Below are 23,940 nucleotides of genomic sequence, written 5' to 3'. Positions count from 1 at the left end.
AGATTCACCCTATGAGATGGCCCTAGATGTTAGGGCCTTGAAGTCAAAGTGCACCAGTGATCCCCTCCTCTCCCACTCACCTCCGCCAGGCTGAGAGTACTCGTTACATGGGGAGTCATCCAGGGGACGCTTGTAGTGTTTGAGCAGAGTGACGATGGTATCATGACCTGGGGTAGGGACACCGGGACAGGGTCACAGATACAGGGATATACAGAAAGGGTTGTTACGGTGGCATTCACTATAAACAAACCCATTATTACCGCATTATACCCATCTACCAAAGTCACCATTAGTAGTGCTACTACTGCAGTGTCTACTACTACTACTACCACATGTATGACTACTACTACTGTATGTATGATTACTACTACTACTACATATATGTTTACTACTACTACTACTACATGTATGATTACTACTACTACTACATGTATGATTACTACTACTACTACATTTTTTTTTTTTTTTTTTTTTTACCTTTATTTTACTAGGCAAGTCAGTTAAGAACAAATTCTTATTTTCAATGACGGCCTAGGAACAGTGGGTTAACTGCCTGTTCAGGGGCAGAACAACAGACTTTGTACCTTTGTCAGCTCGGGGATTTGAACTTGCAACCTTTCGGTTACTAGTCCAATGCTCTAACCACTAGGCTACCCTGCCGCCCCGTATGACTACTACATGTATGACTACTACTACTACATGTATGACTACTACTACTACATGTATGACTACTACTACCACATGTATGACTACTACTACTACATGTATGACTACTACTACTACTACTACTACATGTATGACTACTACTACCACATGTATGACTACTACTACTACATGTATGACTACTACTACATGTATGACTACTACTACTACATGTATGACTAATACTACTACATGTATGATTACTACTACTACATGTATGACTACTACTACTACATGTATGACTACTACTACTACATGTATGACTACTACTACTACATGTATGACTACTACGACTACATGTATGACTACTACTACTACTACATGTATGATTACTACTACTACTACATGTATGATTACTACTACTACTAAATGTATGACTACTACTACTACTACATGTATGACTACTACTACTACTACATGTATGACTACTACTACTACGACATGTATGACTACTACTACTACTACTACATGTATGACTACTACTACTACTACTACATGTATGATTACTACTACTACTACATGTATGACTACTACTACTACTACATGTATGACTACTACTACTACATGTATGACTACTACTACTACATGTATGACTACGACTACTACATGTATGACTACTACTACTACATGTATGACTACTACTACTACATGTATGATTACTACTACTACTGTATATATGATTACTTATACTGTATGTATGACTATTACTACTGTATGTATGATTACTACTACTACTACTACATGTATGACTACTGCTACTACTACTACTACCTTCCACTACTACCACTACTACTACTACTACTACTACTACTACTACTACTACTACCACTACATGTATGATTCCTACTACTACTACCACTACTACCACATGTATGACTACTACTACTACATGTATGACTACTACTACTACATGTATGATTACTACTACTACCACATGTATGACTACTACTACTACTACTACTACTACTACTCCTACTACTACATGTATGACTACTACTACTACATGTATGACTACTACTACTACATGTATGATTACTACTGTATGTATGACTACTACTACTACATGTATGATTACAACTACTACATGTATGACTACTACTACTACTACATGTATGACTACTACTACTACTACTACATGTATGATTACTACTACTACATGTATGACTACTACAACTACTATTATTACTACATGTATGATTACTACTACTACATGTATGACTACTACTACTACATGTATGACTACTACTACTACATGTATGACTACTACTACTACTACTACATGTGTGATTACTACTACTACATGTATGAATGAATAATACTACTACTACTACTACTACATGTATGATTACTACTACTACATGTATGACAACTACTACATCTACTACTACATGTGTGATTACTACTACTACATGTATGATTACCACTACTACATGTATGATTACTACTACTACATGTATGATTACTACTACTGCATGTATGAATACTACTACTACTACTACATGTATGACTACTACTACTACATGTATGATTACTACTACATGTATGATTACTACTACTACATGTATGACTACTACTACTACTATTACATGTATGATTACTACTACTACTACATGTATGATTACTACTACTACATGTATGACTACTACTACATGTATGACTACTACTACTACTACTACTACATGTATGACTACTACTACTACATGTATGATTACTACTACTACCACATGTATGACTACTACTACTACTACTACTACTACTACTACTACTACTACATGTATGACTACTACTACTACATGTATGACTACTACTACTACATGTATGACTACTACTACTACATGTATGATTACTACTGTATGTATGACTACTACTACTACATGTATGATTACAACTACTACATGTATGACTATTACTACTGTATGTATGACTACTACTACTTCTACCTACCACTACTACTACTACCTACCACTACTACTACTACTACTACCACTACATGTATGATTACTACTACTACTACTACTACTACTACTACATGTATGATTACTACTACTACTACCACTACTACCACATGTATGACTACTACTACTACATGTATGACTACTACTACTACATGTATGATTACTACTACTACCACATGTATGACTACTACTACTACTACTACTACTACTACTCCTACTACTACATGTATGACTACTACTACTACATGTATGACTACTACTACTACTACATGTATGATTACTACTGTATGTATGACTACTACTACTACATGTATGATTACAACTACTACATGTATGACTACTACTACTACTACATGTATGACTACTACTACTACTACTACATGTATGATTACTACTACTACATGTATGACTACTACAACTACTATTATTACTACATGTATGATTACTACTACTACATGTATGACTACTACTACTACATGTATGACTACTACTACTACATGTATGACTACTACTACTACTACTACATGTGTGATTACTACTACTACATGTATGAATGAATAATACTACTACTACTACTACTACATGTATGATTACTACTACTACATGTATGACAACTACTACATCTACTACTACATGTGTGATTACTACTACTACATGTATGATTACCACTACTACATGTATGATTACTACTACTACATGTATGATTACTACTACTGCATGTATGAATACTACTACTACTACTACATGTATGACTACTACTACTACATGTATGATTACTACTACATGTATGATTACTACTACTACATGTATGACTACTACTACTACTATTACATGTATGATTACTACTACTACTACATGTATGATTACTACTACTACATGTATGACTACTACTACATGTATGACTACTACTACTACTACTACTACATGTATGACTACTACTACTACATGTATGATTACTACTACTACCACATGTATGACTACTACTACTACTACTACTACTACTACTACTACTACTACTACTACTACATGTATGACTACTACTACTACATGTATGACTACTACTACTACATGTATGACTACTACTACTACATGTATGATTACTACTGTATGTATGACTACTACTACTACATGTATGATTACAACTACTACATGTATGACTACTACTACTACTACTACATGTATGATTACTACTACTACATGTATGACTACTACAACTACTACTATTACTACATGTATGATTACTACTACTACATGTATGACTACTACTACTACATGTATGACTACTACTACTACATGTATGACTACTACTACTACTACTACTACTACTACTACTACTACTACATGTGTGATTACTACTATTACATGTATGAATGAATAATACTACTACTACTACTACATGTATGACTACTACTACTTCTACTACTACATGTGTGATTACTACTACTACATGTATGATTACCACTACTACATGTATGATTACTACTACTACATGTATGATTACTACTACTGCATGTATGAATACTACTACTACTACTACATGTATGACTACTACTACTACATGTATGATTACTACTACTACATGTATGATTACTACTACTACATGTATGACTACTACTACTACTATTACATGTATGATTACTACTACTACTACATGTATGATTACTACTACTACATGTATGACTACTACTACATGTATGACTACTACTACTACTACTACTACATGTATGATTACTACTACTACATGTATGAATGAATACTACTACTACATGTATGATTACTACTACTACATGTATGAATACTACTACTACTACTACTACATGTATGATTACTACTACTACATGTATGATTACTACTACTACATGTATGAGTACTACTACTACTACATGTATGATTACTGCTACTACATGTGTGAATACTACTTCTACTACTACATGTGTGATTACTACTACTACATGTATGATTACTACCACTACATGTATGATTACTACTACTACATGTATGATTACTACTACCACATGTATGACTACTACTACTACTATTACATGTATGCTTACTACTACTACTACTTGTATGAATACTACTACTTCTACTACATGTATGACTACTACTACTACATGTATGATTACTACTACTACATGTATGATTACTACTACTACATGTATGATTACTACTACCACATGTATGACTACTACTACTACTACTACTACATGTATGATTACTACTACTACATGTATGATTACTACTTCTACATGTATGACTACTACTACCACATGTATGACTACTACTACTACATGTATGACTACTACTACATGTATGACTACTACTACTAAATGTATGACTAATACTACTACATATATGATTACTACTACTACATGTATGACTACTACTACTACTACATGTATGACTACTACTACTACATGTATGACTACTACTACTACATGTATGACTACTACTACTACATGTATGACTACTACGACTACATGTATGACTACTACTACTACTACTCCTACTACTACATGTATGACTACTACTACTACATGTATGACTACTACTACTACATGTATGATTACTACTGTATGTATGACTACTACTACTACATGTATGATTACAACTACTACATGTATGACTACTACTACTACTACATGTATGACTACTACTACTACTACTACATGTATGATTACTACTACTACATGTATGACTACTACAACTACTACTATTACTACATGTATGATTACTACTACTACATGTATGACTACTACTACTACATGTATGACTACTACTACTACATGTATGACTACTACTACTACTACTACATGTGTGATTACTACTACTACATGTATGAATGAATAATACTACTACTACTACTACATGTATGATTACTACTACTACATGTATGACTACTACTACATCTACTACTACATGTGTGATTACTACTACTACATGTATGATTACCACTACTACATGTATGATTACTACTACTACATGTATGATTACTACTACTGCATGTATGAATACTACTACTACTACTACATGTATGACTACTATTACTACATGTATGATTACTACTACTACATGTATGATTAATACTACTACATGTATGACTACTACTACTACTATTACATGTATGATTACTACTACTACTACATGTATGATTACTACTACTACATGTATGACTACTACTACATGTATGACTACTAATTCTACTACTACTACATGTATGACTACTACTACTACATGTATGATTACTACTACTACCACATGTATGACTACTACTACTACTACTACTACTACTACTACTACTACATGTATGACTACTACTACTACATGTATGACTACTACTACTACATGTATGATTACTACTGTATGTATGACTACTACTACTACATGTATGATTACAACTACTACATGTATGACTACTACTACTACTACATGTATGACTACTACTACTACTACTACATGTATGATTACTACTACTACATGTATGACTACTACAACTACTACTATTACTACATGTATGATTACTACTACTACATGTATGACTACTACTACTACATGTATGACTACTACTACTACATGTATGACTACTACTACTACTACTACTACTACTACTACTACTACTACTACATGTGTGATTACTACTACTACATGTATGAATGAATAATACTACTACTACTACTACATGTATGACTACTACTACTTCTACTACTACATGGGTGATTACTACTACTACATGTATGATTACCACTACTACATGTATGATTACTACTACTACATGTATGATTACTACTACTGCATGTATGAATACTACTACTACTACTACATGTATGACTACTACTACTACATGTATGATTACTACTACTACATGTATGATTACTACTACTACATGTATGACTACTACTACTACATGTATGACTACTACTACTACTATTACATGTATGATTACTACTACTACTACTTGTATGATTACTACTACTACATGTATGACTACTACTACATGTATGACTACTACTACTACTACTACTACATGTAAGATTACTACTACTACATGTATGAATGAATACTACTACTACATGTATGATTACTACTACTACATGTATAAGTACTACTACTACTACTACTACATGTATGATTACTACTACTACATGTATGAATACTACTACTACTACTACTACATGTATGATTACTCCTACTACATGTATGATTACTACTACTACATGTATGAGTACTACTACTACTACATGTATGATTACTGCTACTACATGTGTGAATACTACTTCTACTACTACATGTGTGATTACTACTACTACATGTATGATTAATGCTACTACATGTATGCTTACTACTACTACATGTATGACTACTACTACTACTATTACATGTATGCTTACTACTACTACTACATGTATGAATACTACTACTTCTACTACATGTATGACTACTACTACTACATGTATGATTACTACTACTACATGTATGATTACTACTACTACATGTATGATTACTACTACCACATGTATGACTACTACTACTACTACTACATGTATGATTACTACTACTACATGTATGATTACTACTACTACATGTATGACTACTACTACTACATGTATGATTACTACTACTACATGTATGATTACTACTACTACATGTATGATTACTACTACTACATGTATGACTACTACTACTACATGTATGACTACTACTACATGTATGATTACTACTACTACATGTATGAATACTACTACTTCTACTACATGTATGACTACTACTACTACATGTATGATTACTACTACTACATGTATGATTACTACTACTACATGTATGACTACTACTACTACTACTACTACATGTATGATTACTACTACTACATGTATGATTACTACTACTACATGAATGACTGCTACTACTACATGTATGATTACTACTACTACATGTATGATTACTACTACTACATGTATGACTACTACTACATGTATGATTACTACTACTACATGTATGATTACTACTACTACTACATGTATGATTACTACTGTATGTATGACTACTACTACTACATGTATGTATGACTACTACTACATGTATGATTACTACTACTACATGTATGACTACTACTACTACATGTTTGACTACTACTACTACATGTATGACTACTACAACCACTACTACTACATGTATGACTACTATTACTGTATGTATGATTACTACTACTACATATATGATTACTACTACATGTATGACTACTACTACTACTACATGTATGATTACTACTGTATGTATGATTACTACTACTACATGTATGACTACTACTACTGTATGTATGATTACTACTACTACATGTATAATTACTACTGTATGTATGATTACTACTACTACATGTATGACTACTACTACTGTATGTATGATTACTACTACTACATGCATGATTACTATTGCTACATGTATGATTACTACAACCACTACTACTACATGTATGACTACTACTACTGTATGTATGATTACTACTACTACATGTATGACTACTACTACTACATGTATGACTACTACAACCACTACTACTACATGTATGACTACTACTACTACTACATGTATGATTACTACAACCCCTACGACTACGTGTATGACTACTACTACTGTATGTGTGATTACTACTACTACATGTATGATTACTACAACCACTACTACTACATGTATGACTACTACTACTGTATGTATGACTACTACTACTACATGTATGACTATTACTACTGTATGTATGACTACTACTACTTCTACCTACCACTACTACTACTACCTACCACTACTACTACTACTACTACCACTACATGTATGATTACTACTACTACTACTACTACTACTACTACATGTATGATTACTACTACTACTACTACTACTACTACATGTATGATTACTACTACTACATGTATGATTACTACTACTACGTGTATGATTACTACTACTACATGTATGATTACTACTACTACATGTATGAATACTACTACTACATCTATGAATACTACTACTACTACAATGTATGATTACTACTGTATGTATGATTACTACTACTACATGTATGACTACTACTACTGTATGTATGATTACTACTACTACATGTATGACTACTACTACATGTATGATTACTACTGCTACATGTATGATTACTACAACCACTACTACTACATGTATGATTACTACTACTACATGTATGATTACTACTACTACATGTATCACTACTACTACCACATGTATGATTACTACAACCACTACTACTACATGTATGACTACTACTACTACATGTATGATTACTACAACCCCTACTACTACGTGTATGACTACTACTACTGTATGTATGATTACTACTACTACATGTATGACTACTACTACTACATGTATGATTACTACTACTACATGTATGACTACTACTACTACATGTATGATTACTACAACCACTACTACTACATGTATGACTACTACTACTGTATGTATGACTACTACTACTACATGTATGACTATTACTACTGTATGTATGATTACTACTACTACTACTACTACATGTATTACTACTACTACCTACCACTACTACTACTACTACCTACCACTACTACTACTACTACTACTACTACTACTACCACTACATGTATGATTACTACTACTACTACTACTACTACTACATGTATGAATACTACTACTACATGTATGATTACTACAACCACTACTACTACATGTATGACTACTACTACTGTATGTATGACTACTACAACCACTACTACTACATGTATGACTACTACTACTACTACATGTATGATTACTACAACCCCTACTACTACGTGTATGACTACTACTACTGTATGTATGATTACTACTACTACATGTATGACTACTACTACTACATGTATGATTACTACTACTACATGTATGACTACTACTACTGCATGTATGATTACTACAACCACTACTACTACATGTATGACTACTAATACTGTATATATGACTACTACTACTACATGTATGACTATTACTACTGTATGTATGATTACTACTACTACTACTACATGTATTACTACTACTACCTACCACTACTACTACTACTACTACTACCTACCACTACTACTACTACTACTACTACTACTACTACTACTACCACTACATGTATGATTACTACTACTACTACTACTACTACTACATGTATGATTACTACTACTACATGTATGATTACTACTACTACATGTATGAGTACTACTACTACATGTATGACTACTACTACTACTGTATTTATGACTACTACTACTACATGTATGACTATTACTACTGTATGTATGATTACTACTACTACTACTACATGTATTACTACTACTACCTACCACTACTACTACTACTACTACTACTACCTACCACTACTACTACTACTACTACTACTACTACTACCACTACATGTATGATTACTACTACTACTACTACTTCTACTACATGTATGATTACTACTACTACATGTATGATTACTACTACTACATGTATGACTATTACTACTGTATGTATGATTACTACTACTACTACTACTACATGTATTACTACTACTACCTACCACTACTACTACTACTACCTACCACTACTACTACTACTACTACTACTACTACTACCACTACATGTATGATTACTACTACTACTACTACTACTACTACATGTATGAATACTACTACTACATGTATGATTACTACAACCACTACTACTACATGTATGACTACTACTACTGTATGTATGACTACTACAACCACTACTACTACATGTATGACTACTACTACTACTACATGTATGATTACTACAACCCCTACTACTACGTGTATGACTACTACTACTGTATGTATGATTACTACTACTACATGTATGACTACTACTACTACATGTATGATTACTACTACTACATGTATGACTACTACTACTGCATGTATGATTACTACAACCACTACTACTACATGTATGACTACTAATACTGTATATATGACTACTACTACTACATGTATGACTATTACTACTGTATGTATGATTACTACTACTACTACTACATGTATTACTACTACTACCTACCACTACTACTACTACTACTACTACCTACCACTACTACTACTACTACTACTACTACTACTACTACTACTACCACTACATGTATGATTACTACTACTACTACTACTACTACTACATGTATGATTACTACTACTACATGTATGATTACTACTACTACATGTATGATTACTACTACTACATGTATGACTACTACTACTACTGTATTTATGACTACTACTACTACATGTATGACTATTACTACTGTATGTATGATTACTACTACTACTACTACATGTATTACTACTACTACCTACCACTACTACTACTACTACTACTACTACCTACCACTACTACTACTACTACTACTACTACTACTACTACCACTACATGTATGATTACTACTACTACTACTACTTCTACTACATGTATGATTACTACTACTACATGTATGATTACTACTACTACATGTATGATTACTACTACTACATGTATGATTACTACTACTACATGCATGAATACTACTACTACATGTATGAATACTACTACTACTACAATGTATGATTACTACTACTACAAAAATCTTGCATTCTTTTAGTAAACCAGCACCTTGTGACATCACCAGAGTTTGCGGGATAGTTCCTTTCACCTTGGCTTGTACTCCATTTATAGAAGAGGCCATCACTGTGGCCCCATCGTAACACTGTGCCACAACTTTGGCTGTGCAGTCACACTCCTCTAAAAAGCTGATAATTCGGGCAGCATCCGCTTCTGCCAGTTTATCCTCAGTTACATCCTCCAATTTACCAAACCTTTCCTTCTCACCAGCATCGTTTGAGTAACGCAACACATAAGACATTTGGGCTTCATTGCTGATGTCTGTCGTCTCGTCAACCATGATGGTTGCTAAGGAGTTTTTTTTTAAATTCCTCCTTCATGACATCTGTCATTACATTCGCGACTGCATGTATCAGATCATTTTGGATTTTGCTGGAAGTGCCTGTGAACACGGTAGCTATAGCCAAATTGCAGTTTAACAATCTGCCATACATACCAAAAAATCCAGTATTTCCAAGAAGTTTCCCTTATTAGCTGATTCCTTACCCTCATCATGTCCACTGAATGCTAAATCTTGCTTGCCTAAAAACACAACCATATGAATCTCCCTGTTGTGCCTGACTTTATCATTGTGAGCAAGTGTCTCATTGCGCCGCTGCTTGTTGAGAAGAAGGTCTACTCTTGTTTCCCCAAATGGTTTAAACTCACTGTAGCTCGCAGGTGTGAAGTTGAGTTTTGGAGTCGAAGTGCTGACTTTGTCTAACAGGCTAAATCTTTGAAACCAGTTATCCAGGTTGAGCTATAGTATTATCAGTGCTGAAGAGTAGGCAATTCCAACAGTAAAGCTTTTTTGTCAGCTCACAGACGGTTTTCCACGGATAGTGCGCATAATAATGGGGCGGCAGGGTAGCCTAGTGATTAGAGCGTTGGACTAGTAACCAAGTTCAAATCCCCGAGCCGACAAGGTACAAATCTGCCATTCTGCCCCTGAACAGGCAGTTAACCCACTGTTCCTAGGCCGACATTGAAAATAAGAATTTGTTCTTAACTGACTTGCCTAGTTAAGGTTAAAAAAAAATGTTTTATTGAAAATGCCTTTCAAAACAATTTTCTCTTTGTACCAAATCAGGTAATGTCCTCGATTACTCTCTCTGCAGTTGCCATCGCCATCGTTACATACACTCAGCTAGCTAGGCTCAAGCGTGACAAAACAAGATAAGGCTTGCTATTGGCTCTGAATTAGTGACGTATGCTTAGGCATCATACAATTGTCCCACCTATTACAAAACTATTTGTGATTGGTTGATTCTACTGTCATTCCAAAATGCTGCTCTAATCAAGTCAATGTCAATGTCTATTCAAAGCCTGAGCGCCTAGTCAATGAGTGTTGAGCCCAGCTAGATTATTTCTATCAAGAGACTACCAAAGAAAAATTCAGATTGGATATTTTTTTCTCTTGGATATTAACCCTTCTTTTCCCAACACAAACTGAAGAAATTCAATAGGAAGATCATTACAATTAAGGCAAAAAAATATTAAATCAATGAAAAGAAAATTACAAATTATAATATATAAAAATATACACAGATTTGTATCTACCCTGAGGGCGTAGAGGGCCCTGATGGTTCCCTACTGACTACTATTGGGTAATGGTACAGTCACTACTACATGTATGCCAACGACTACTAATACTACTACTACTACTACAGTCACTACTTGTTGTGAAATTGTTAGGTTATATTACTTGTTAGATATTACTGCATGGTCGGAACTAGAAGCACAAGCATTTCACTAAACTTGCATTAACACCTGCTAACCATGTGTATGTGACAAATACATTTGATTTGATTTGATTTTACTACCACGATGTAGTACACAGTCACTACTATTACTTATACTCTCACTATTTATTCTTACTGAGACAGGGGCAGGGTGACAGTGTGGGGAGTAAAATCAATTACAAACAGTTACTCAGTGTACAGTGAGGGGAAAAACTATTTGATCCCCTGCTGATTTTGTACATTTGCCCACTGACAAAGAAATGATCCATCTATAATTTTAATGGTAGGTTTATTTGAACAGTGAGAGACAGAATAACAACAAAAAAATCCAGAAAAACGCATGTCAAAAGTGTTATAAAATGATTTGCATTTTAATGAGTGAAACAAGTATTTGACCCCCTCTCAATCAGAAAGATTTCTGGCTCCCAGGTGTCTTTTATACAGGTAAAGAGCTAAGATTAGGAGCACACTCTTAAAGGGAGTGCTCCTAATCTCAGTTTGTTACCTGTATAAAAGACACCTGTCCACAGAAGCAATCAATCAATCAGATTCCAAACTCTACACCATGGCCAAGACCAAAGAGCTCTCCAAGGATGTCAGGGACAAGATTGTAGACCTACACAAGGCTGGAATGGGCTACAAGACCATCGCCAAGCAGCTTGGTGAGAAGGTGACAACAGTTGGTGTGATTATTCTCAAATGGAAGAAACACAAAAGAACTGTCAATCTCCCTCGGCCTGGGGCTCCATGTAAGATTTCACCTCGTGGAGTTGCAATGATCATGAGAACGGTGAGGAATCAGCCCAGAACTACACGGGAGGATCTTGTCAATGATCTCAAGGCAGCTGGGACCATAGTCACCAAGAAAACAATTGGTAACATACTACACCGTGAAGGACTGAAGTCCTGCAGGGCCCGCAAGGTCCCCCTGCTCAAGAAAGCACATATACATGCCCGTCTGAAGTTTGCCAATGATTCAGAGGACAACTGGGTGAAAGTGTTGTGGTCAGAGGAGACCAAAATGGAGCTCTTAAGCATCAACTCAACTCGCTGTGTTTGGAGGAGGAGGAATGCTGCCTATGACCCCAAGAACACCATCCCCACTGTCAAAAATGGAGGTGGAAACATGCTTTGGGGGTGTTTTTCTGCTAAGGAGACAGGACAACTTCACTGTATCAAAGGAAGAATGGACGGGGCCATGTACCATCAAATCTTGGGTGAGAACCTCCTTCCCTCAGCCATGGCATTGAAAATGGGTTGTGGATGGGTATTCCAGCATGACAATGACCCAAAACACACGGCCAAGGCAACAAGGCTCAAGAAGAAGCACATTAAGGTCCTGGAGTGGCCTAGACAGTCTCCAAACCTTAATCCCATAGAAAATCTGTAGAAGGAGCTGAAGGTTCGAGTTGCCAAACGTCAGCCTCGAAACCTCAATGACTTGGAGAAGATCTGCAAAGAGGAGTGGGACAAAATCCCTCCTGAGATGTGTGCAAACCTGGTGGCCAACTACAAGAAACGTCTGACCTCTGTGATTGCCAACAAAGGTTTTGCAGAGGGGTCAAATACTTATTTCCCTCATTAAAATGCAAATCAATTTATAACATTTTTGACATGCATTTTTCTGGATTTTTTGGTTGTTATTCTGTCCCTCACTGTTCAAATAAACCTACCATTAAAATTATAGACTGATAATTTTTGTCAGTAGGCAAACGTACAAAATCAGCAGGGGATCAAATACTTTTTTCCCTCACTGTACAGTACTGTCAAGGTTTCCTAGTCAAATCTCTGAAAGTTACAAACCATCCTCCTCACAGTTCAAGGAAAGTCAATCATCTGTGAAAAAGAGATCTAGTAAAAATGTTATAATCTCAGCACTAATTACAAAATCGGACAGACCCATGTGTCCATCACTGACTAACCTTTCTCATAGGCCCACATGAGGCAGGTCTGCTCCTCCTTCTCCCCACTGGACCGGCTGGGGTCACAGGCCACCAGGTTCATGTCAGCCCCGCTGTCCAATAGGAACTGGACCAGACGTATGTGGCCGTGGAAACATGCACTGTGCAGACCTACAGAGATAGTGACAGGGTTCATAGGTTATTAGCCTAAGCAGTCAGATCAACCGCTGTACTTCCATTAATATGGACCTTATTTGTGTTGAAGTCTTTGCCAATTGTCAAAGTCGTTTTTTATGTATGACTATTGTTGCAAAACTTATTCCCCTCTGGGATAACAAAGATGGAACTTCAACTTATTGAGTGCTTTCGGATGGTTTAGAAGTCCTTGCCAATCGTCAAGGTCGTTTTTTATATTTGACTATTGCTGCAAAACAAATTTGAATTGGAACTAGATCTTATTAAGTGCTCTCGGGGTGGTTTAGATGTTATTTGTAGGGCAAAGAGCTTTTCCTCTTCAGTTCTGGTCAACAAAAACTCCTGGCCTCAGTCATACTTTAAGATTAGGGTCAAGATATTGTTCTGATCGCGTGACCTGGCAAGCGAAAACCTCCTGGCCTTAGGTTAGGTAACGAGGAGACATAGCCACCTGTGTGTCCGTCTCTGCCCTGATGGTTGATGCTCATGGCGTTCTGACCAAGCAGGAACTTGACCATCTCCAGACTCTTCCCATAGGTGCAGGCACTGTGGAGAGAGGTAGAGACTGCTGTTTTCTTGGACCAGTACAGATGGAGAAGGTAACTCATAGGGTTACACTAGGGTTATTACCTGTGAAAGGCGGTCTCGCTAAATATGTTCTCCTTGGACAGACTCTCTGTGCCTGACAGCTGCACTATCTCCTTCACCACCTCAAACTTTCCATTGTAGCAGGCCCTGTGGAACACGTCAGTTGCAGATACAGCTAGACACATAAGGAGATCATAGTAGCTTTAATCAGTCTCAGTGAAGAAGACCAGGGGCCATATGTATCAAATCAAATCACACTTTATTTATCACATGCTTTGTAAATAACAGGTGTAGACTAACAGTGAAATGCCCTTCCCAACAATGCAGAGAGAAAAATATAGAAAAAATAATAACACAAAGAAAAAATACACAATGAGTAAAGATAACTTTGCTATATACACGGGAACCAGTACCAAGTTGATGTCCAGGGGTATGAGGTAGATATGGGCAGGGGTAAAGTGACTAAACAACAAGATATATCATTAACAGTAGCAGTAGTGTATGCGATGAGTCAAAAGAGTTACTGCAAAAGAGGGTCAATGTCGATTGTCAGGGTAGCTATTTTGTGGACTCATCTATTTAGAAGTCTTATCTGCGGGCCCATGCCAACATTTTTCTGCCTCCTGGGGGTGAAGAGGCATTGTCGTGCCTTCTTCATGACTGTGTTGGTGTGTGTGGATCACGTAAATCCCGTGATCAAGTGTCTCGGAGTAGGAGCACTGATTTAGGATCAGTTTTGACTTTCAGTTTAGATCACAATGAATACTGGTTACATAGATGGCAGGGGCAGATTCTAGATCAGCCATCCAACTCTGAGACACTTGATACATACATCCCCAGTAGAGTTCAATCTGCTGCTGAACTCCTCAGAGGGTACTGAAATGAGCCAGTGAAATCATTCTCTGTCTATTTCCCCCGTGTTGTACTCTAAATGGTTTCACCCCAGATGTTCTTATCATTATGATATACTGCATCATTAGTTAACTCACAGGTGGAGAGGGGTGTCTCCGTAGATGTTGACGGAGTGAGGCTGTAGCTCAAAGTTGCCCTGCAACAGGAAGTGGACCACTTCATGGTGGCCGAAACGGGCACAGAAGTGGAGTGGGACGTGGTCCTCATTGTCCTGAGCATTCACTGTGGAGGAAGAAGGACTGAGTTGTTTTCTGATTGGGCAACTTTAAATAAGCCAGTAATTGTCTTACTAAAACCATTTACAACTTTAAATAAGCCAGTAATTTCCTTACTAAAACCATTTACAACTTTAAATAAGCTAGTAATTTCCTTACTAAAACCATTTACAACTTTAAATAAGCCAGTAATTTCCTTACTAAAACCATTTACAACTTTGAACACTTTGCTGGATCCATGAATAAATCCAGAGTCGTTGTGTGACTTGTAGATAAACATGATGGTCAGTACCGGTAAACCATAATGAACATCAGGTCCACTATGCAGTTACATCATAATGTTCCCCACTCAAGCGCATGTCCCATCAAGATAAACAGTATATCACCTGAACTGTGGATTGTATTGAGAGCATGTTTACAGACACGGTGAAACTCAAGCATGTACCCAGACCTACTGCACTAACTCTCACCTTCAGTCTTGCTCCCCTCTGCCAGCAGCAGTTTTACGACGCTGAGGAAGCCCTTGGCGGCTGCCAGGTGTAACGGTCTGTCTCCCACCTCCCCACTCACATTTACATCCGCCCCAAACTTCAACAACAGCTTAGCCACCTGAGAGATTTACATTTTAAACATTTAGCAGACACGCTTATCCAGAATGACTTACAATTAGTGCATTCACCTTAAGATAGCTAGGTGAGACAACAACACATCACAATCGTGGCGGGCTGCGGATAAGTTGCAGAGATTTGATGGCACAAGCAGGGAGCCCAGCCAACAGAGAATTGCAGTAGTCTAGACGGGAAATGCAAAGTTCCTGGATTAGGACCTATGCCACTTCCTGTGTGAGGAAAGGTCATACTCTACGAATGTTGTAGAGCATGAACCTGTTTTGATGTTTGCTGAGAACGACAGGGTGTTGTCCAGGGTCACACCGAGGTTATTTGTGACTCACAACCTGGATTCAGTCTTATGTAGAACAATTTGAAATTGTGCATGATCATGCATGATGGACTCCCTGTCACAGATGTCATGCCAGGGTTGCCCTTAGTTTGAAGATGTAATCCGGAGACAGGTGTTTTCTCCCTCTCTTTAGCTATTATATTCTAATTCCACTGATTTCAAAACTCGATCCTCCAGAAAGTGGAGAGAGACACTTATGCAGCACCACTACACGATACATAAAAAAGACGCGTTTGACAGGATTACCAACACAGACTCACCAGTTCAAATAGACAGAAGCATTCTATATGGCAGACCAATCCGAACTCCTTTTTTGGTATATCCAGCCCACTCATTATCTCAGCCAATCATGGCTAGTGGGAAGGTTGCTGTCTTTTTATGTGGCTTTGCCAACAAGGCTCATAAATTAACACTTTGTTTTAAGGCACATGAAAGTTCACATGTTCCAGAAGGAATTTCTGCCAAACAAAACGCATTTTGATAAAAACAAATTTTAAAAAGTTCAAATGGCTCTCTTCTGAAGCCGTGACTTGCGACATACACCTAGTTTCCTGAAACAGGTCACATTTGCACTCTGGAAGAGGGACAGCATGGAGTGGTCAACCATGATGGAGAGGTTTTGGAGTGGGCAGGCCTTCCCCGGTAGGAAGCGCAGCTCAGTTTTGTGGAGGTCGAGCTTGAGGTGGTGGGCCAGCGTCCAAGCTGAGATATCTGCCAGGCATGCAGAGATGTGTCGCCATCTGGGTGTCAAGGGAAAGAGAAGAGTAGTTGAGTGTCATCCAAATAGCAATGATAGGAGAGACCATGTGAAGATCCAAGCCAAGTGACAGAGCCGAGTGATTTGTAAAGAGAAAGGAGGAGAGGGCCTAGAAGCGAGCCTTGGGGGACACCATTAGTGAGATGACGTGGTGCAGACACAGACCCTCTCCACACCACCTTGTAGGAGCGACCTGCCAGGAAGGATGCAATCCAGGAATGCAGAGGTTATCCAACCCTGAGAGGGTGGTAGAGGAGTATCTGATGGTTCACGGTCTCGAAGGCAGCGGATAGGTAAGGTAAGGGAAAGCCAGTTACGCAACTGTCTGTATTCAACCCGAAATGTGTCTTCCGCTTTTAACCCAACCCTTCTGAATCAGAGAGATGTGGCGGGCTGCCTGAATCAAAGGTCCACGTCAACGGCGCACAGGGAGCAGTTGTTGTTGGGGGTTAACTGCCTTGTTGGCTCTGGGATTCAAACCAGTGACATTTCGGAGAGCCTCTGTGACACAGAGGAGAGTGGTCTTAGTTGAGTGAGCCGCATTGAAGCCTGACTGGTTAGGGTTTTGAAGATCGTTCTGAGAGAGATAACGAGAGAGTTGGTCAGAGACAGCACACTCAAGTGTTTTGGAAAGATAAGAAAGAAGAGATACTGGTCTGTAGTTTTTGACATCAGATGAGTCGACTGTTGGTTTCTTGAGGAGGGAAGCAACTCTGGCCATCTTTAAGTCATAGGGGACATAGCCAGTGGAAGGGATGAGTTGATGTGATGAGGGAAGTGAGAAGGCCTCCAGAGATAGTCTGGAGAAGGGAGGATGGGATGGGGTCAAGTGGGCAGGATTTCATCTGGAGAGAGAGGGAAGAAAGAGATCAATGTGTAGCTTAGTTCTGATTAGGACCAGTGGACTCAATAGGCTGAGGGAATGACAAGCAGATGTCATCAAAGGATTAAGGAGGGAGGAGAAAGTGGAGAGGAGTTTCCCAGGGTTGTAGGTAGAAGCTTGAAATTTAGAGTGATAGAAAGTGTGGATACAGACGAAGAGAAGGTAGAAGTGAAGGGAGTGGATGACAGGTCCTCCGAAAATGTAGTTTTCTTCCATTTCTGTTAGCACACACTGTTCTGTTAGCACACAGTTAGTCACTCAGCCACAGAGTGGAAGGGGAAGGTTGAGCCGGCCGGGAGGAAAGTGGACAGTGGGAGTCAAAGTAGGCGGAAAAGGAGGAGAGTAGGGTCAAAGAGGCAGAGTCAGAGTCATTTGACAGGAGGGAGAAGGATTTAGCAGGAGAGAAGGAAGAGAAAATATGATAGAAGAGAAGAGAGTAGTGGGAGAGAGAACGAAGATTGAGGCAGTGCATGACCATCTGAATAGGGGCTGAGTGGGTAGTGTTGGAGGAGAGAGGGAGAGAATAGTAGTGACCAGAAACCTGCAGGGGGGTGCAGTGAGATTAGTCTGTTTGTCTTGTGAATGGGAGGATGACTGGGAAAGGCTGAGATCGAAAGAGGAAAGGAGTGGAATGAAAGAGGGGGAAAGAAATTAATTGAAGTCAGGTGTTGCGGGGTTAAAGTCGCACAGTACGATGAGTGGTGAGCCATGGTCGGGAAATTAGCTTATCAAGGTGTCAAGCTCATTGAGGAACTCTCCAACAGCACCTGGTGGGTGATATATGACAACAATGTTAAACTTGATTGGACAAGTGACAGTGACAGCATTGAATTCAAGTGAGGAGATAGACGGGTGAGATAGGGGGAAAAGAGAACATCTCCACTTAGGAGAAATTAGTAGCTCTGTGCCACTACTGCGACGACCAGATGCTTTTGGACTATGAGAGAACACATAGTCAGAGGACGAGGTAGCAGCTGGAGTAGCAGTGTTCTCTGGTGTAATCCATGTTTCTGTCAGGGCCCAAAATTGTAGGGAGATAAACTCAGCCTTAGAGACTGCAGATCGTCAGTTCCAAACGCTGCCGGAGACTAGGAATTCATTGGTTGTGCATGGAGGGTACACAAAATTAGAAGGTTTGCAGCCACGGGCTGGTGAGCATCTGTAAAACCTACAGGTAGAGGAGCGAACTGGGATAGAAAACACACACATACTTGCCAAAGCTACAAAAGAGCAAAATGATATCATCAGAGAATAACTGGGTAAGATACTCAAGTGTATTTTGGAGAGACCTAGCTCTGGTCCGGGGCATTACTGCGCGTTCCTCTACTAACAGAGCAGAGGCAACTCGTTGTTTTTGTCACGTGATGGGAGCAGAGTTTAGAGAGACCCACTTGAGACAAACTTGACAGGGAAGTGGGAACTGAGCCTGGGGGATAACTGTAATAGACACTGTACAGATAAGTCCTAAATGTCACTCTTTTCCTTATAGCCCATAGGGCTCTGGTCAAAAGTAGTGCACTATGAAAGCAAAAGGATGCCATTTTGGGACATAGCCTACATCCCCGGTATCAAGAAAAGGGAATGAACAGATTTCAACACATCCATTGCTTGGCAGAAGGTAAAGAGGGATATCTTGGATGAAGCTACCGACACTGTTATATTAGGACACAATGTTTAAACCATTACCTGGTCATGGCCATAGTAAGCAGCAATATGCAGAGGAGTAAAGAAGACAGCATCCTGGACGTTGACATAGGCTCCATGCTGGAGAAGGATATCCACTGCCTAAGAATGACAAGATGTAAGCTACATTACAGGACATATTATTATCATATCACAAAATCTGTTGTTGGAACACCCATTGTTGCCGACACCAGCAGAACTATTCCTAAATATGAATAGTACTGTACAGAATGTGAAGTAATGTCTGAGACTGGTATGAACAGGGGCCGTGCCCACCTCATGGTGCCCAGCGATGGTGGCGATATGCAGGGCTGTGAGGGCACCGTACCCAACCTGCTGGATGTCTGCCCCTCCGTGGAGCATTGCCGTCACCAGCTCCGCATTGTCCTGGGAGGACACACAACTACTGTCAATCACAGGTTTGTTTTCACTTTAACATCACACTTGAGGAGAATTTAAATTGTACTTCCTTTATTCCTTGTGTCCTCTCCCTAAAAACCATTGGGGAAGCTAAGCTTCCTCCTGTTTGACCTTCTCTTCAGGCATTTTGAGGAGGTAAGGAATCAGGGAAGATACAGATGACGTTCACCCCAAGTTATCAACATCTTGATTAAGCCCAGATCTCAAATAGACAAATGTGTAATACTGATACTGTGTGCCTCAGAACTAGATGAACTCTCTCTAGTCCTTAGTATGAGAGCAAAACAGGACATATCCCACTGTTCATAGAACAATGTGTGCTTTGTGATGTGACTTGCACTCCACCATCTGGTGAAACCATGGAATGTCTCCATCTCATTTAACATAAAAGGACAATCGATAGAAGCATTCACAAAATAATCAGTAACCTACTCACTATGGAAACACACATATCTTTATAACTATATCAATAACACTGTCTTCAGATGAAGGCATGAAGGCAACCGGTGTCTAACCATTCTCTCACCTTATAGACAGCCAGGTGTAGAGCAGTGAACCCATTCCTGGTAAGCCTGGATGGACGTAGGCCTTTCAGCATCAGAGTCCTTATGTGGACTTTATTCCCTGGAGAAAACAATATACTAGCCTCGCATCAGATCTGTCTGTGGTATATTATCTATGTTTTCATTATTATTATTATTTTATTTTTTAAATATATATATTTCATTTTTTAGGGGGTAGATCAGCTTTAATATTTCAATATTTTAATATTTCATTGGCTTCTATCAATGTAATTGTGTAACGGCTGTCCTCTGACGAGGAGGAGTAGTAAGGATCGGAGGACCAATGCGCAGCGTGGTACGTGTTCATGCTCTTTATTAAACCAAGCGAACACTGAAACAAAACAATAAACGCCACGTGAAATAACCAACGGAAACAGTTCCGTGTGGAACACACAGACACAGAAAATAAACACCCACCAAACACAAGTGGGAAAAGGCTACCTAGGTATGATTCTCAATCAGAGACAACTAAATCAAATAAATCAAATCAAAGGAACTAAGGTCAGAACGTGACAAATTGTCTGCATCACTTCCAATCCCTCACATTTTTGGGGCTCAACCCCTCCCATCAAATTTTTTTAAATCCTTAAATGAAACTGGAATAGTTTTTATTCATCACAATTTTCTTTAACTAATTTAGGTTTTAATGCAGGGCAGACAGACAACTTCCTTACATTTTCCCCCTTCCACATTCCTCTTACAGAAACTGAGCGGTTGTAATCTGAATAAAGTGAAAAAGGCCTTTCTTAAACATAGGGTGAGACGTTCTAACTAATTTGCTAGAGAACCAGTTTGTATTTAAGTATAACTTTTGTATGACTGAAGCCTTTAGTGAGAGATCTAATGCTCTAATATTTTATCATTTCTGCCCTCCGAAGTCATCTTCGTTACATAAATAGGCCCGTTTAATTTTATCTGGCTTGCCGTTCCAATAAAATGTCATATTTTTTTCTCTAATATTTAAAAAAAAAAATGTTCGCTAGGTGTGGGCAAGCCCAAAAACAAATAGGTAAACTGAGATATGACCAAAGAGTTTATCAGATTTTTCCACAAATATAAAAGCATTTTCCTTTCCATGGTAGCAAGATCTTATCTATTTTTGCTAACTTTCTATAAAAATGTATTGGAGTGAAATCATTTATTTGTTTTTGTATATGTATACCGAGTATATCCACATCACCATCAGACCATTTTATTGATAAACTACATGGTAATGTAAAAGTTACATTTTTGTGTGATCCAATACGTAATATAGTAGTTATATAGTAAATTATAGTACACTCATAATTTGGTTGTAATTCAGAGGTTAGAAAAATTATCTAGATCCTATATTGTCTGTTCCCAGATCTACAGTACCAATCAAAAGTTTGGACACACCTACTCATTCAAGGGTTTTTCTTTATTTTTTATTTTTTTATACATTGTAGAATAATAGTGAAGACATCAAAACTATGAAATACACATATGGAATCATGTGGTAACCAAAAAGGTGTTGTCCAAAGTAGCTACCCTTTGCCTTGATGACAGCTTTAAACACTCTTGGCATACTCTCAACCAGATTCATGAGGTAGTCACCAGGAATGCATTTCAATTAACAGGTGTGGCTTGTTAAAGGTTAGTTTGTGGAATTGTTATCCTTCTTAATGTGTTTGAGCCAATCAGTTGTGTTGTGACAAGGTAGGAGTGGTATACAGAAGATAGCCCTATTTGGTAAAAGACCAAGTCCATATTGTGTCAAGAACAGCTCAAATAAGCAAAGAGAAACAACAGTCCATCATTACTTTAAGACATGAAGGTCAGGCAATGCGGAACATTTCA

General features: G+C 37.9%; 1 protein-coding gene across 3 annotated transcripts in view; it reads right to left on the bottom strand.

The window, feature by feature from the left end:
* The window catches only part of LOC139415092 (TNNI3 interacting kinase), a 56,598-nt gene that overhangs the window by 30,052 nt on the left and 2,606 nt on the right, over positions 1 to 23,940 (bottom strand). For 2 of the 3 annotated variants that reach the window (XM_071162903.1, XM_071162912.1), the window contains exons 4-12: positions 22,086 to 22,183; positions 21,416 to 21,526; positions 21,143 to 21,241; positions 17,327 to 17,465; positions 16,719 to 16,863; positions 15,772 to 15,876; positions 15,593 to 15,687; positions 14,968 to 15,117; positions 81 to 167 (exon numbers count right to left, since the gene is read on the bottom strand). In XM_071162903.1, the coding sequence (XP_071019004.1) occupies positions 81 to 167; positions 14,968 to 15,117; positions 15,593 to 15,687; positions 15,772 to 15,876; positions 16,719 to 16,863; positions 17,327 to 17,465; positions 21,143 to 21,241; positions 21,416 to 21,526; positions 22,086 to 22,183 (1,029 nt within the window). The remainder of the gene's footprint in view (positions 1 to 80; positions 168 to 14,967; positions 15,118 to 15,592; positions 15,688 to 15,771; positions 15,877 to 16,718; positions 16,864 to 17,326; positions 17,466 to 21,142; positions 21,242 to 21,415; positions 21,527 to 22,085; positions 22,184 to 23,940) is intronic. The other variant, XM_071162919.1, reaches the window with a different exon arrangement.

This window comes from Oncorhynchus clarkii, chromosome 1 (assembly GCF_045791955.1).
Source record: "Oncorhynchus clarkii lewisi isolate Uvic-CL-2024 chromosome 1, UVic_Ocla_1.0, whole genome shotgun sequence".
NCBI lineage: Eukaryota > Metazoa > Chordata > Actinopteri > Salmoniformes > Salmonidae > Oncorhynchus > Oncorhynchus clarkii.
The sequence above is the reverse complement of the archived record's forward strand: the minus strand, read 5'-3'. Positions and strand labels throughout refer to the sequence as shown.